At 37.2% G+C, this 16,472-nt stretch overlaps 1 protein-coding gene across 2 annotated transcripts in view; it reads left to right on the forward strand.

The window, feature by feature from the left end:
- The first annotated feature begins 263 nt into the window (after window positions 1-263).
- A2M (alpha-2-macroglobulin) overlaps window positions 264-16,472 on the forward strand; it is a 62,080-nt gene continuing 45,871 nt past the window's right edge. For both annotated transcript variants that reach the window (XM_053554629.1, XM_053554630.1), the window contains exons 1-11: window positions 264-613; window positions 3,044-3,227; window positions 4,569-4,728; window positions 4,872-4,924; window positions 6,334-6,354; window positions 6,633-6,801; window positions 7,656-7,740; window positions 12,396-12,516; window positions 13,551-13,665; window positions 13,816-13,925; window positions 15,665-15,826. In XM_053554629.1, the coding sequence (XP_053410604.1) occupies window positions 528-613; window positions 3,044-3,227; window positions 4,569-4,728; window positions 4,872-4,924; window positions 6,334-6,354; window positions 6,633-6,801; window positions 7,656-7,740; window positions 12,396-12,516; window positions 13,551-13,665; window positions 13,816-13,925; window positions 15,665-15,826 (1,266 nt within the window). In that variant the 5' untranslated portion in view covers window positions 264-527. The remainder of the gene's footprint in view (window positions 614-3,043; window positions 3,228-4,568; window positions 4,729-4,871; window positions 4,925-6,333; window positions 6,355-6,632; window positions 6,802-7,655; window positions 7,741-12,395; window positions 12,517-13,550; window positions 13,666-13,815; window positions 13,926-15,664; window positions 15,827-16,472) is intronic.

Raw genomic sequence — 16,472 nt, forward strand, 5'->3', positions numbered from 1 at the left:
TTTCAACTTTTCACTTTCTTAAAACAGGAAATTATTTTCTGCTATCATTATTATTCCAGGGCCTCGCTTTGGAATGAAACAGTGAAATATTCTGTTTTGAGCCTGCCCAATGTTGCTTAAATTGCAGTCTCCCTTGCCAACTATTCATACCAGAGACGTGAGAAGGCCGTAAAAGGCATTTTGGAGGTTTTTGAAGAAGTGAGAGAGAGAAGAGGCTGAAAAGTTGATCAGCTGCTTTATGGTAATACCCAGAGACACTGAGCACTAACGGGAATGTAGCTTTATCCCTCCAGGAATTCTTTTTAGCTCGCCAGGAATTAACTTTGACTATAAATAGGTCATCAATGTTCCTTTCAGAAAATGTTCAGAGACCTTAACTTTGTTTAGAGACCTTGTGTGGGTGGAACTTCCTGTTTGCACAGAGCAGAATAAAGCCTGGTTGCTCCGGGGAGTGTTTGGGACCAGACCTGTTGCAGGGAGTAGGGTACAATACAGTCTGGTCTCCTCTCGTCCCTTCTCCCTGCACTATGGAGAAAAACAAACTCCTTCATTCAAGTCTTACTCTTCTCCTCCTGGTCTTCCTGCCCACAGTTGCCTCAGTCTCTGGAAAACCGTAAGTTCTACACAGAACATGAAGAATGACTTAAGAGTCCTTTCTTGTTATTTCAGATTCTCCTTTACATCATTTGTCTTTCCTGTGGAACTGTCTCTAAGCTTCTTTCCAACCATGACAGTGTGTAAATCTGGCTTATTCATTCTTCACTTATTCCTAACAATTTTTCTCCAATTCTCTGGATCTCTGGATCTCTAAATTTCCTGGTGATAACCAATGCCTTTCTAAGAGGCATCAGAAATTGATACTTATTTAAGGAATCAGTTTTCAGATCTTCATGTTCACATTGCCCTGAGACCAGGCTATTTATTCTTTCTTACTTCCCCTTTCTTGTTTTGTTTTGTTTTTTTGCAGTTTTTGGCTGGGGCCGATTTGAACTCACCACCTCTAGTATATGGGGCCAGTGCCCTACTCCTTGAGCCACAGGCACCACCCTACTTCCCCTTTCTTATTTACCTATATTCTATTTTATAAAACAGAGAAACTTCTCCCTTAACCATATCTTACCATGGATCATTGTCTTGGAGTATAAAAATCTCCAGGGTGCCAAATAAAGGAACAATTTGAAATATTAGTATTGACATTGAAAAAGCAAAGGACTGTATTGACAAGAGAGAAAATCCATTTGCGGATCAGGTAGTGATGAATTCCTTGTTTCAGAAAAATTGAAGGAGGAACTAAAGGAAACACCAGCTGATAGGTGATTTGAAGCAATTCTTAATAATAAGGTCCTGGGTAAATGTTGGGACGTAATGCAGAAGCATTTACAAGTGGTGGCAATGACATTGTTATTTTACCTGCCATTTATTACTTCCATGTGAACAATTCTTCTTAGCACTTATATCTACATAAAATGAAATAGTGACAAAAGTAATGTTAGGCCTTGTTTAATTCTTCCATATGGAATATCCATCTATGGATACATAAAATTCACTGGGGAAAAAAACCAGCTCATAATTCTCACTAAAGATTTGCTTCAAAATTATTTTTATTTTAATTATATATCTAATATGCATGAATCATACTTTGTAATGTACTTATTTTGTTTTGAACAGTTGTATACAAGCATGTCTGTAAATAACTCAATCAGAAGAAAATGAATATTTACAAATTTATGGTCATAATATCTTTATAAGAAGAGTTAGAGATAAATTTGTCTACCCACCTGTAATATTATACATATTATACATATACATTATTATATGTATTATATACTTGTTAAGTATATGTGTATAATAAGAGTGATCCATAAAGTATTTTGAAGCATCAAAATCTCAGTATAAACTTCTATATGGTAGGAGGCATGGAAATTCAAGTTCAAGGAAGGAAAAAGGGAAAGATGTTAAAAAACTGACCACTACAAAAAGAACTTTTTAATGTTTTTTTAAGCCGATGCTATTGGGTGTCTTATCACTATAATATTTAAAATTCCATGGGTAACTTGCAAAAGTAATCAGAGTTTTAATTTAACATCTTATCAAAAGTAATATCTTTTGCTGTTATTTATAACCATGATTTAAAAAAATAGATATTTCCTTGAAAACATGTAAGAGGTACACAATGTCCAAAAATTATTTTAGGAGCTCTTTGAGCAAAAATATTTAAAACTACAGTCTTAAATTATATATCAAGATACTGAGAAAGTTTCTGTCCTGCTCATAAGTTACCAATTTTTGGATTGGTATTGTCTAAACATTGGATTAGCCATTGTCTAAACATGAGTTGAAAGGCAAATATTTAAAATACAAACACCCATGGTTAGGCAACACTCTAAGTAACACTTTAAACTAATAACTCACTTTCTTTGAATCTTACCCTGTTTCCCCGAAAATAAGACAGTGTTTTATTTTAAGGTGTGCTCCCAAAGATGCGCTAGGTCTTATTTTCAGGGGACGTCTTATCTTTCCTGTAAGTAAGTCTTATTTTCAGAGGATGTCTTATTTTCAGGGAAACAGGGTAGATTCCATATCTGTGAAGTACAAGCAAGTAGAGTAGTTGAATATATACCTAGATACGTATTTTTTTCTTTTTTAATGGACATTTTATAATTTGGTTTTTGTAGTGTTCACCTGCTTGAGAGGTGGCTTGCTTTTTACAGCAAGGTGAAAGAGATTCACATGAATAAATGTAACTAACATATTTTTTATTTGAATTCAGATGCTCATGTATTAGGTCCTTAAAGTGACATATGCCCATAAATTTTATTCTTTTAAGACCCACCTCAAGTAAAATGTTCACTGCCATGGCATGTGCTAGAAAGGGGAAATAATTTTTCTGCATGCCCTTCAACAGCAGAGTTTCATTCTCATCAGAATACCTTCTCTTAGAGTAGAACTGATGATGATAACAGTTACGATGGAAAACAGTGCTGCTGACAGCATTGCCTCTGCTTTTACTCTTCTTTATTCAACTGGACTCTCCCATTTCCAGACACTACATGGTCCTTGTCCCCTCCCTGCTCCACGCTGAGATGCCTGAGAAGGGCTGTGTCCTTCTGAGCCACCTAAATGAGACAGTGACTGTAAGAGCTTCCTTGGAGTCTCTCAAGGAAAACAGAAGCCTCTTTACTGACCTGGTGGCAAAGGAGGACTTATTCCACTGCGTCTCCTTCACTGTGAGTGTGAGCGTTTGAATTAATATATGAAGTTCTCTTTGTCAAGTAATTCAGTATTCAGTCAAGACAAGGCTTTGGAATGCTGGTAAAAACTTCAAGAAGGAATTGAAATGTAGCAACCAAGTGTAGAAATTAGGAAGTAATGCATGCAGAGTGTGGTGGCCCACACCTGTAATCCCAGCACTTTGGGAGGCCAACTCAGGAGAATCATTTAAGGTCAGGAGTTTCAGACCAGCCTAGACAACATAGTGAGACCACCATCTTTACAAAGAAAATTTAAAAATTAGCTGAGCGTGCTGGCATGAGCCTATAGTCCCAGCGACTCAGGGAGGCTGAGGCAGGCAGATTTCTTGAGTCCAGGAATTTGAAGTTGCAGTGAGCTATGATTGTGCCAGTGCACTCCAACAAGACAAGATCCTGTCCTTTTTTTTTTTTGAAACAGAGTTTCACTATGTTGCCCTCGGTAGAGTGTTGTGGCCTCACAGCTCACAGCAACCTCAAACTCTTGGGCTTAAGCAATTTTCTTGTCTCAGCCTCCCAAGTAGCTGGGACTACAAGCGCCCACCACAACGCCTAGCTATTTTTTGTTGCAGTTGTCATTGTTTGGCAGGCCTGAGCCGGGTTCGTACCCACCACCCTCAGTGTATGTGGCTGGTGCCATAACCACTGTACTATGGATCCTGAGCTACAAGACCCTTTCATAAATAAATAAATAAATAAATAAATAGTGGATCAACTTAATGATCAGAGAAAAACCCAATTAGCCAGAAAAGAAAAAAAAAGTAGTGTCTTCTTAAAAATAAAATGAAGAAAATCTTAAAAAAGCAAACTAGGTCCCAGACCAACATGAGACACCAGTTATAGATCAAGAGGAAAATATTACTCCACCTTCTCTCTAAGAGTAAAAAATTACACAAATTACTCTGAGAAAATGTCCAATATCTCTTCAGAGTGGCCCAAACGTGAGATGTTTACAGCCTAGTGCCAATTAAATATTAGTTTTTTCATAGCCTTAAGACATGCTTCTATCGTGCCCGTTTGCATATAACAACAACTTGGTAAAGCTCAGTGTATAACTGAATCAAGACTATGTTTTTCTCAGCTATACAAACATGTGAGTCTCAGGTATAACCTCTTACTGATGTATCTTCCTCCACCTGTTTCTGGTTCCGCATTTGTAAAATGACAAAAATAATTGTCATCCATGCCAACTTTCCCTGATGAGAACAAGGGTGTGAAATTCAGTAAAAAGGGCAGTATCTCCAGGGAAGAGTGGAGCAGGGACTGGAAGAGGAGATGTGGGAGAATGACTGGGTTCTCAGGATCTCTTCTGTATTTCAGGTCCCGGAGCCTTCATCCAATGAAGAGGTAATGTTCCTCACTGTCGAAGTGAAAGGACCAACCCAGAAATTCAACAGGCGGACCACAGTGATGGTTAAAAAGAAAGAGAATCTGGTCTTTGTACAGACAGACAAACCTATCTACAAACCCCGGCAGACAGGTAGGTATGAAGAAGCCCAACTTCAGGACAACTACGAAAGGAAAGATCTTCCCACCCTGGATAGTCCCCAAAGGTCTTATAATGTTCATTCCTTAATTGCTTAATTAGAGTTTGAGGGCTCATGGAAAATATTTCTGTTTCAGTCAAATTTCGTATTGTCTCATTGGATGAAGATTTTCACCCCCTGAATGATGTGGTGAGTTTTTTATTATCTACATAAAACTATTGTTATTTGTATAAATGGCCTGGGAGCCTATTTTTAGTGTTGCAGGGAGGATCAGAGAAAGGACAAATCAGATATCACTAATAGTAATTTCTGGCATTACAGTGTCATAAGATCCTCATTTAAAACATTATCCCAGGTCAAGAGAGCAAGTGATTCTTTGTGTCTTTGGACTAGTGCTCAGTCGGTTGTCACACAATGAAATTTACCCTTTAGATAATTCCTCAGGAATATTAGAAAGATACATCAACTAATAGACACACATAAACCATCAAAGAACATAAATTCAAATAACTTTTCAGAGATATTTACACTTTAAACACTTCTACCTAAGCCCCTGTTATAAAGGAAAATGAGGTAATCAATTTGCTCCTCAAGATTAACTCTTAACATTTGTGATTTTAAAAAAAATTATTTCTATTGTAATACATGCAATACATCAGACCAAAGTCTTCATTTTTCTCTCCCAAATCTACTTCTCTGCCTTATTTTCTTATCTCAAAAAGAGGCAATACTTCTCTTCTGCCCTCTACTCCAAGAGATAATAGCATAATCCTTCCTTCTCTTTCTCCCTCGCACACATCCACTTCTTTAGAAAATCATGTCAGTTGAAAGTATATCCTGACTACTTCTTATTCCCTGAATTGCTACAATCTCATCCTGGCCAATGTCATCTCTAAACAAGATCATTGCAGTAACACTGAAAGTGAGCTCCCCACTTCTATTCTCACTCCTTCATCTAAAAATCGACCACCACAGCCATCACTCTATTGGCTCAACCCTGCTTTATTTTTCATCTTGTCATTTACTACTAACTGAGAGATATATATGAAAAGTTTTATTAATGTCTATTCATATTATAATGTAAGTTCCATTAAAACAGACATTCTTTTTCACCTTGCTATATTCTGAGCACCTAGAATGATACACAACACGTGAATAGGTACTTAATAAATTACTAGTTTTAAAAATGAATAAACATCGATAGCAAAGGAGCTATTCCCATTGCTCCTCATTCTTAGAACTACCTAAAAATTCTGTTACCCATACATTTGAACATAGCTACTTCCAATTTCATGTTTATTTTTCAATCCATTTAACTGCATGCAGAAGAATGTTCTTCAGTAAAATTCACTATAAGCACTTAAGTAATATTAGTAAGTCGCATTCCTAGTAAATAGCAGTGCACAATTGTTGTGGATGGCCTAGTAAGTTCTTAACATTATTTATTATTAATTGCTTAAAATAGATGAAATTTAATCTGGAATCTTTGTGTTTTACCATAGAGAGAGTTATTCTACACAAAGCTATTTTGCTTATAAAAAAGATTTGAGAATATTTGAGAACTATTACACACTCCATTTTTTTCTTTCTTCTTTCAGATTCCACTAGTATACATTCAGGTAAGCAATATGAAACATTCCATAATTGGAAGGAAAGCAGTAAATCCAGAGAAAGTGTTCTTGTTTCAGAGGTTCTTAACAATATCTCAGAAATGTGTCATTAAGGGAGAAGCCTTCAGCCTCACACAGAGCTGAATGGTTATTATTCATCTCCCCTCCTTAGCCTTCACTATCACCTATTTTTCCTTTTTGTGGATAAAACAGGAATTATCATGGATTTCTTTTATTGTCTCTAATGAGCTAGATGCTTTTTTAAATTATAACTAATTTATCCATAGGATCCCAAAGGAAATCGCATCTCACAGTGGCAGAGTCTCAAGCTAGAGAATGGCCTACAGCAACTGTCCTTTCTCCTCTCATCAGAGCCTTTGCAGGGCTCCTATAAGGTGGTGGTACAGAAAGAATCAGGTGGAAAAACAGAGCATCCTTTCACTGTGGAAGAATTTGGTATGGATCACAGAAAATCATGGAACATTTCTTTTCATAGTTAAACCTCTGGGGCCCAAAATTTGAACTTATTTGTAGTCATTCCCTTTCCCATGAGTGATGATGGGCTTGGAGTAGAACTAATTATATCTAAGTCCAGTGAGGGCATCAATGACTTGTGAATAAGATTTCCTATAGCTTGGTTACTGTTTGGAAAAATAATTAATACTCCAAACAATATACATATAACATCCTTGTTTTAATGTAATTTTCCACAATTCATTAAGGATACAGTGATCTGTCATAGTCCCTCAACCAAAAACTCCTAAGATAGATATCTTAGTCCATTTAACGTTTCTATTAAGGCAATTTGTAAAGAAAAGAGGCTTATTTGGGTCATGATTCTGCTGACTGGAAGATTAGGCATGTGGTGAAAGATTCAGGGAGCTTCCACTCACAGCAGAAAGAAAGGAGAGCCAGCATGTACTGAGATTACATGGCAAGAGAGGAAGTATGAAAGAGCAAGAAGGAAGCTGCCAGTTTCTTTTTAACAACCAGCTCTTATGGAAACTAATAGAGTGAGAAATCATTCACCCCACTCCAAGGAAGGGCATTAATCTATTCACGAGGGGTCCATCACCACGATCCAAACATTTCCCATGAGGCCCACACCTCCAACATTGGGATCAAATTTCAACATGAAGCTTGGGATAAAAAACACCCAAATTACAGAGTGGATAGGATTATATTGGAGAGTAGAGTTACCTTGTCAGGGACCTAAAATAAGTGAAGAAGTTATTACAGAGAACATGAAAGTATTCATGCCCTCCAAAACTGAAAACTAATCCCCAATCTCCCTTTTTGCTTAACAACAGTGCTTCCCAAGTTCGAAGTACGAGTAACAGTGTCAAAGGTAATCACCATCTTGGAAGAAGCGATGAATGTATCAGTGTGTGGCATGTGAGTTGACTGCTTTTCATCTTTTAAGGAAAATAATTTAAAAGAGATTTACCATTTGGTAAATGATGGTGGCAACACAAATATTTTATGCGCACAGTTGCCTTGTTTTTTTTTTGTAGAGACCAGAGTTCTACCCTATGCCCTGAGCAGAGGGCAATGGCATCGTAGCTCACTGCAACCTCAGACTCCGGCTGTGGGCATCCTGCTGCCTCAGCCTCCGAAGCCGCTGGGATTACAGGCGCTCGCCGCGGCGCCCAGCTGGGTTTTTCCATTTTTTTCCATGAGTCGGGGTCTCATTCTTGCTCAGACAAGCCTCGAACTCCTGAGCTCAAGCAATCCTCCCTCCTCAGCCTCCCACAGTGCTGGGATTACAGGTGTGAGCCACTGCGCCCGGCTGCAACACAAATATTTTATTTGGAGAACATCTCCATCTACTTCCATTACTTTTCTATTTCTCCTTCTTATTTTCTTTATATCCTTATATCCTTTCATATCCTCAAATCCTTATAAGTACTACTATCTTGAGGTAGAGAACTGTTTCCACAGAGACTAGGCTCCTAGGATGGATTCTAAAAGTGACAAAATTGCACACACACATACACCAAAACAAAAACGAAAACAGAATAGTGTTGAAGGGTATTTGCTTTCTCTTAAGCAGAAATAATCAAATGTACACATATATGTATGTATTAGATATATGTATATATGTAATTTTATTATATATGATATATATATTTATTATATATTATATATATTTATTATATATTATATATATTTATTATATATATAATTTTTTTGAGACAGAGTCTTACTCCATACCCTGAGTAGAGTGCTGTGACATCATAGCTCACAGCAACTTCAAACTCCTGAGCACAAATGATCAGCCTCAGCCTCCTAAATAGCTGGGACTACAGGTGTGCACCACAGCACCTGGCTATTTTTTTTTTTTTCTATTTTTGGTAGAGATGAGTTCTTACTCTTGCTCAGGCTGGTCATGAGCTCAAGCAATCCACCCGCCTCAGCCTCCCAGAATGCTAGGATTACAGCCGTGAGCTACTGCACCTAGCCAAACCAAACATGTATTAAAGAAATAATCAACACATGGTCAAATTCAGTCCTCAATAGATCATTTATGTGGCCTTGCATGTATAGTAGAAAAATGGCTTAGATTCAGAATTTGTAGAGCTGGGCATATGGCCAAAATCTCGTCTAACTCATTGGTCTACCTAAGGCACGTCACATACCTCTGTGCACTGCCACTTTTACTGAGGAGACTGAACGTGATCTCTCAGTATGGTCTCTTCCAACCTAAAAACTACATTTCTAAGATCTTGTGCTCCCTTTCCTGGCAGTCCAGCAGTAGCCGTAGCCAGAAGAGGAGGCAGATGAAGAATATAGTCCTGCCTAGAGACCACATATGTAATCCACCCACTCTTCAGCGAGGCCCCTGCCCCAGGCTGTCTCAGAGCAATGGCCAAGTTCCTGTTCCCAAGTAACTGGTGAGCCATTGCTCTTGCAAATAGAGAATACATTTCAAATCGGTAAGGAAGCACAGCCATCATCTATTGCATATCTATGAAACAATTCCATTTTTGTAAAAAGTGAACAAGTATAACTTGATATAAATAAAGATGGCTGCAAATAAGGAGAAGATGATGGAAGTAGAGACACCATCATATTAGTAGTTTGTACTCCTAGGAAGGCTTGAAAGCATTGTTTTTGTTTGGTTTGATTTTCCTCTTTTTTTATTTCAAAATATTAAGAAGGTACAAGTGGTTTTGTTACATGGATGAATTGAGAAACACTGAAATCAAGGCTTTTAGTGTGCTTGTCACCAGAGTAGTGTACATTGTAACCAGTAGGCAAATTTACATCCTTAACTACACTACCAACCTTCCCCCTTCTTAGTTTCCAATGTCCCTTATACTACATACAGCTATAGGACCATGTATACCCACAGTTTAGCACCCGCTTATTAGAGCATGTGATGGTTATTTTTCTTTCATGGTATGCTTTGTTTAGAATAATGTTCTTCTGTTCCATTCAAGTTGGTATAAAAGGCATTATTTCATTTTTGTAGCTAAATAGTACTCCACAGAATGTGTGTATGTATATGTATTTATATATGTATGAATATTTATGTATGTATGTATATTTACATATACACAAATACATAGACATACACACACACCACATTTTTCTTTATCCACTCACTAACCCACAGACAAATCATACTGAATGAGGAAAATTTGAAATCATTTCCCCTAAAAACTGGGCAAGACAAAGGTGCCCACTGTCACCAATTCTATTTAACATAAGTAGTGGAAGTCTTACCCGGAATAACCAAGCAAAAGAAAGAAATAAAAGGCAAATTAGGAAAGAGGAGGTCAACCTATCCCTAATGCTAATCATATGAACTTTTGTCTTGAAAACTCTAAAGACCCTCCCCAAAGATTCCTGGGATTGATAAATAAATGCAGCAAAGTCTCAGCTTAAAAAACTAGCATACACAAATCAGTACCATTTCTATATACTAGTAGCAGTCAATCTGAGAGTTAAATAAAGGAATCAGTACCATTACCATAGCTAGTAAGAAAATAAAATAACCAGGAATATACCTAACCAACAAGGTAAAGGATTTCTACAAGGAGAACTACAAACATTGATGAAAGAAATCATAGATGACACAAACAAATGGAAAAACATCCCACTCTCATGAATTGGAAGAATCAACATTGTTAAAATGTCCGTCTTACCCAATATGATAGACAGATTTAATGCAAGTCTCATCAAAACACTAATATCATAATTTTTTTACAGAATTGGATAAATTAGTCCCAAACTTCATATAGAATCACACAATAACATAAATGGTCAAACAATCATATGCAAAAGAAAAAAATCTGGAGATATCACACCAACTAATTTCTATTATGCTACAAGGCCATAGTAACCAAATGGCATGGTGCTGGCATAAAGATTTTTTTTTTTTAATCTTAAAAACAGGTTTGGCTTTTGTAATAACAAAGACATTTCTAAGATAAATTTAAAAAAAATCAAAGAGAAAAAGATATGCTAAAAAAAAATAACGTAGTACATTTCAGCACATTGCCGGATATTTCTTTTTTTTTTTTTTTAACATATACCACATTTTATTAATCCACTCATATATTGATGGACATTTGGGTTGTTTCCACATCTTTTGACACTGTGAATAAACATTTGAGTGCAAGACTCTTTCTCATAAAATTTTTTGTTTTTTCCTTTGAGTAAATACCTAGTAGTGGGATTGCTAGATCAACAGAGGTCTACTTTTCGTTCTTTGAGGTATCTCCATAGAATTTCCAATAGGAGTTGTACTAGTTTGCAGTCCCACCAACAGTGTCTGAGTGTTCCTTTCCACATCCACACCAGCTTCTGTTGCTTGGGGACTTTTTGATATAAGCCAGTCTCACTGGAGTTAAGTCTGATATCTTAATGTGGTATTAATTTGCATTTCCCTGATGATTAGAGACACGGAGCATTTTTTCATGTGTTTTTGCCCATTAGTCTATCTTTATTTGAAAAGTTTCTGTTCATGTCTTCTGCCCATTTTTTAAATGTTTGATCTTTTCTTGCTGATTGCTTGAGTTCTTTATAGATTCTGGTTATCAGCCCTTTATCGGATGAACAGCATGCAATTATTTTTCTCCCATTCTGTAAGTTGTCTATTTGCTCCACTGATTGAGTTTTTGGCTGAGCAGACACTTTTTAATTTGATCACGTCACATTTGTTTATTTCTGTTGTTGCTGTGACTACTTTGTGGTCTTCTTCAAAAATTCTTTACCAAGGCCACTATCTATAAGATTTTCCAACATTTTCTTCTAGAATTCTTATTGCAAGTTTAAGTCTATTGTCCACTGTGATTAATTTCTGTGAGTGACAAGAGATGTGGGTCCTGATTCAGTTTTTTACATGTGGCTATCCAATTTTCCCAGCACCACTTATTGAATAGAGATTCTTTTTCCCAGTGTATGTTTTTGTCAGGTTTGTCAAAGATCAGAGGGGACTATGAGGATGGTTTCATGTGCAGGTTCTCTGCTGTGATCCACAGGTCTGTGTCTCTATTTGTATGCCAGTACCATGCTGCTTTAATTATGAGAGCCATGTAGTATAGCCTGGTAAAGTGATGCTTCCAGATTTGTTCTTATTACATAAGGTTGCACTCATTATTCAGGATCTTTCTGATGCCATAGGAAGCGTAGAACTGTTTTTTCTAGATCTCGCGCTGGAGCGGGGAGGGCGCCCGCGTCTCCGCCCGCCGCCGGGGAGGACCGCTTGGCTGCGGCTCGGCCCGACGGCCCACGGCGGTGCGCTTCCGGGCGCGGGCTCTTCTCCGCCGGGGTTGCCCCGGGGCGGAGGGTTGGGGAGCAAGGGACCGGGGCGGGGGAGGGGAAAGGGGCTACCAAACCCGGAAAGGGAGAAAAACCGCGCCGGATTTTTCTAAAGGGGAAGAGTGATTAGTGACTCTTGCCCTCAATATTGTGTGAGCCCCGCAGAGGGTAGAGGAAAACACCAGGAAGAATATACTATAGCTAGAGGGGAAATATAAATAGGCTGAAAATGGGAGTTTTTAATGTCTGCTTTGATTCATTTGGCAATTTTCTCACGACAGATACACGTATGGGAAGCCTGTCCCTGGACATGTGACTGTGAGTGTCTGCAGAAAGTATAGCAACCCTTCCAACTGTTTTGGTGAAGACTCACAGGCTTTCTGTGAGAAATTCAGTCAACAGGTAGGTTGAAAATTCTTCCTTCTAGGAAATAATAATAAAAGCATTGTTGACAAGCAGAGTGTGGCAACATGGTGCTAACTCAGAAAGAGAGCAGTCTGGATGAGAATTCCATGCCAGCTATTGTATAACTATTTAAATTGCACACAAACTTTATGGCCACCCTATAATTTTTTTTAAAAAATCATTAATTTAGCAAAATGGAAATTATTTTTTGTAATTGCTCATTATGAATGTTCCAGAATGCTAGAAGTTGAGCAGTCCAAAGCCTCCTTAAGTGTCAACTTCTCTATGAAGTAAAGAGAAAACTTTACACCTTTTAATTGTCTTGGCTGGTTAGAATGTCAGCTCTGTTCTCTTTCTAGGAGCAAGAACCTATCACATGGCCTGACCTAGATGTCAGGGAGTGGGGAACCCAGTCCCCAGGTGGATGGCCACTCCCCATCCACAGTGTATATCACAAGAGGGGAACCAGACTTTGTTAAGGATTTAGTTCTAATAGTCAATAGCAGAGCAGAATGACTATAATTAAAAATATATTGTATATGTCAAAATAGCTAGTAGACAAGACTTGAAATGTTCCCAACATATAGAATAATAAATACTCAAGGCATGGATACTCTAAATACTCTGACTTCAATCGCTTCTCCGTCTTTTGGCTAAGATCAAGTGTAGTACCTAAATACTCTGACTTCATCATTACACATTCTGTGCTTATAACAAAATATCATATGTACCCCATAATTATGTACAAATATTATGAATCATTTTTAAAAACGATTACTCAAAAATGTTTAAGGCATTTCTATCTCTATCTAGAGAATTTCAGATACTAAAAAATATATCTGTCAATTACATGTGAGATATTATGGTGAAGTGTAACAATATTTAGTCATAGAGAAAATGTATTGTATCCTCATCATAGCAAATGCCTAGGTTTATGTTGGCCCCAAAAGAATACCATGAGATCAACTGACCACTGATCTGTCCAGAATAATACGCACCATATTTTTGTATTTGATCTTCTCCCCTCTTAGCTAAATAGCCATGGCTGCTTCTCTCAGCGAGTAAACATCAAGGTCTTTCAGCTAAAGAGGCAAGGGTATGAAATGAAACTTCACGTGGAGGCCAAGATCAAAGAAGAAGGAACAGGTTTGTATACCATGTGGGTATGGGAAAAAACAATGGGCACAGATTTAATTTTTTAGCCAAATTATGAACTGTAAGGAAGGTGGTAGTATAAGAAGTTCAGAAACATCACTGTTCCAAAAAGAAAGAATTTCTTTTTTTCTTCTTTTTCAGACGTGGAATTAACTGGGAAAGGATCCACTGAAATCACAAGAACCATAACCAAACTCTCGTTTGTGAAAGTAGACCCAAACTTTAGACAAGGGATCCCCTTCTTTGGGCAGGTGGAGTATTTTACAGTTCACTAGTGAACCCGTGTACTGTCACCTAATTCGCACAATCAACCATGTCTCATTAATGTTCTCAATTAATATAACCAAAAATATAAAACATTACCAAAGTTTATTAATGCAAACAAAGGTATAAAACCACATTTTAAAAAGACCTAAATTTGTAGTAGGGTTTTTAAATCACCTTTGGAACAATGTTGTACGATATCACTCAATTTCCTTTGCACGGTCTATCATGCAGTCTCAGTTTGTTAAGTCCTTTTCTCATAGGAATTTCAAAATTTATGGCGACCATTTACACTATCCCTCTCACCCTAACTTTGAAAGGAAATGGGTGGGTAAGCGGTTTTAATTTTTATTTCGAAGTATTAAAGATTGTACTATACATAGTCTTTCTTTTGTGGATGTTATATTTATATTACTTTTCTATAGTAACAAGTTCATTTTTAAAAACAGTAAACCTATGGGTAAAATATCACCATTTAAGGTTTCCAGGCTTTTAACTTAGAAATTTTCATACAAATCAAAAAAAAAATCTTCCATTGTGATTTTCCTATTGTAAACAGATGTGCAAATGAATCTTTCTGATTCCAGAAGTCTAGGGTGATAGTGGTGTGTACCTCAGTGTGCAATTATTGTGTATCATGTTCTTGATAGAAATGTTACAGGACTAGACTCAACAAAGTGAGTATATTCTAGAGGGCTTAGTTATGTTATGACTGCAAAACATTTTCAGAAACTTTGGCCACTTCCTACAATGAAAGTGCTGTCTATTTTTAGATTTCTCAGAGGTATGTTGTACTATTTTATATTACATTGCTATTAAATAACTCTAGTGAGAGTTCAGACTCTCACTAGAAGAGAATCAAAATTTTGCATAAATTCTTACCTTTGTACACGCAGCTAACATTCCACTGCAAACTTCACTTATGTTAACCAGTTACAAATGCTGATCCAAGTCAGCCTATTGTGCTTCCTACTACCAAAAATAACTTATACTGAAAAAGAATCCCTATCTTAACAATCTGAACTAGACTACTCATCTGCTGAGTTCATCATTAGCAATAATTTGGCTTTAGGCCTTATTTGGAGCGACTCTTTTCAGCTTTAGATTTTGCACATGGGAAGTATGTCATAAAATCTGTCTACTTTCCAAAAGGTTAAAAATCTAGGCTGAGAAGTGGGCACTGTATATAGGATAACTAGAGAGGAACACAGGACAATATATTAGCAATTGCGTACTTGCACATTGCGTACTTGCACATTGTAAGACAGTAATCCACAGGAAGTTAATAGTCCACCACAAAATAAGTGTCTGGGGCTCAAATAAATGTGACTAATGTATTCAAATTTGCATCAGTATATTACTTGTGTGCTCTATAATTCTCCAAGAGTTACATATAATACACAGTATTTCCAAAGTATTCAGAATATGTTTTTCAGGTCATCCCTGTTATTACTAACCCTATTCCTCTCCATCCCTTCAAACCGCTTGATTTTTCTTCTTGGGATTGATTACTACTAAATTAATGTGTTATTTATACATTCATTTAGCATCTAGCTCTTTTATTAGACAGTGATGGAAAGCACTTTTTGTTCAATGCTATATCCTCAATGCCTGGAACTGTGTTCAACATTTAAAAGGCACTCAAAAAATATTTGTAATAAAATGCGTATGTTTGGTGCTTATTACTTATTATCCATATGACTGACTCACAGCTTTTAATTTTCAGGTACGCTTAATGGATGGGAAAGATATCCCTATGCCAAATAAAATCATCTATATCACAGCACATGAAGCTAACTATCACTCCAATGCTACCACAGATGAGAATGGCCTTGTGCAGTTCTCCATCAACACCACCAATGTTACGGGTACCTCTCTTAGTGTGAGGGTAAGTTAGAAGTTATCGATGGCATGACATAGCCTTGAAAATATGATTGCAACTTAAAAAGTGATGAAATTTCCAAACTGTGTTTAGTCCCAGGGAGAGAAAAAACTAGCAATTAGGAATCAATTTAAGGTCAACTTTTTATAAGTTTATGAAAAGGAGGCAGTATTTTGGTGGGGCTAAAAGTGTGAGTTTGATTTCAGCAACATTGGTAGGAATGGAGTAAAATGGTACAGCCACTAGGTAAGATAGTGTAGCAGTTTAGGGTGGTGCCTGTGGCTCAAAGGAGTAGGGCACTGGCCCCATATGCTGGAGGTGGCGGTTCCAAACCCAGCCCCAGCCATAAACTGTAAAAAAAAAAAAAAAAAGAAAAAGTATAGCAGTTTCTTTGAAATTAAAAAATGGAATTACTGTATGATTCATAAACCTTACCAAAGAGTAGAAAGGAATGTCTTGAAGAGATATTTGCACACCCATGTTCACAGCAGCACTATTCGCAATAGCTGAGAGGTGGGACCTACACAAATATCCACCAATGAATGAATAAACAAAACATAGGATATCATATGAATACAATGGAACATTACTCAGCCTAGGCTTTCCAAAGGGAAGGAAATCCTACACACGCTACAACACAGATGAACCTTGA

This window comes from Nycticebus coucang, chromosome 12 (genome assembly GCF_027406575.1).
Source record: "Nycticebus coucang isolate mNycCou1 chromosome 12, mNycCou1.pri, whole genome shotgun sequence".
Classification (NCBI taxonomy): Eukaryota; Metazoa; Chordata; class Mammalia; order Primates; family Lorisidae; genus Nycticebus; species Nycticebus coucang.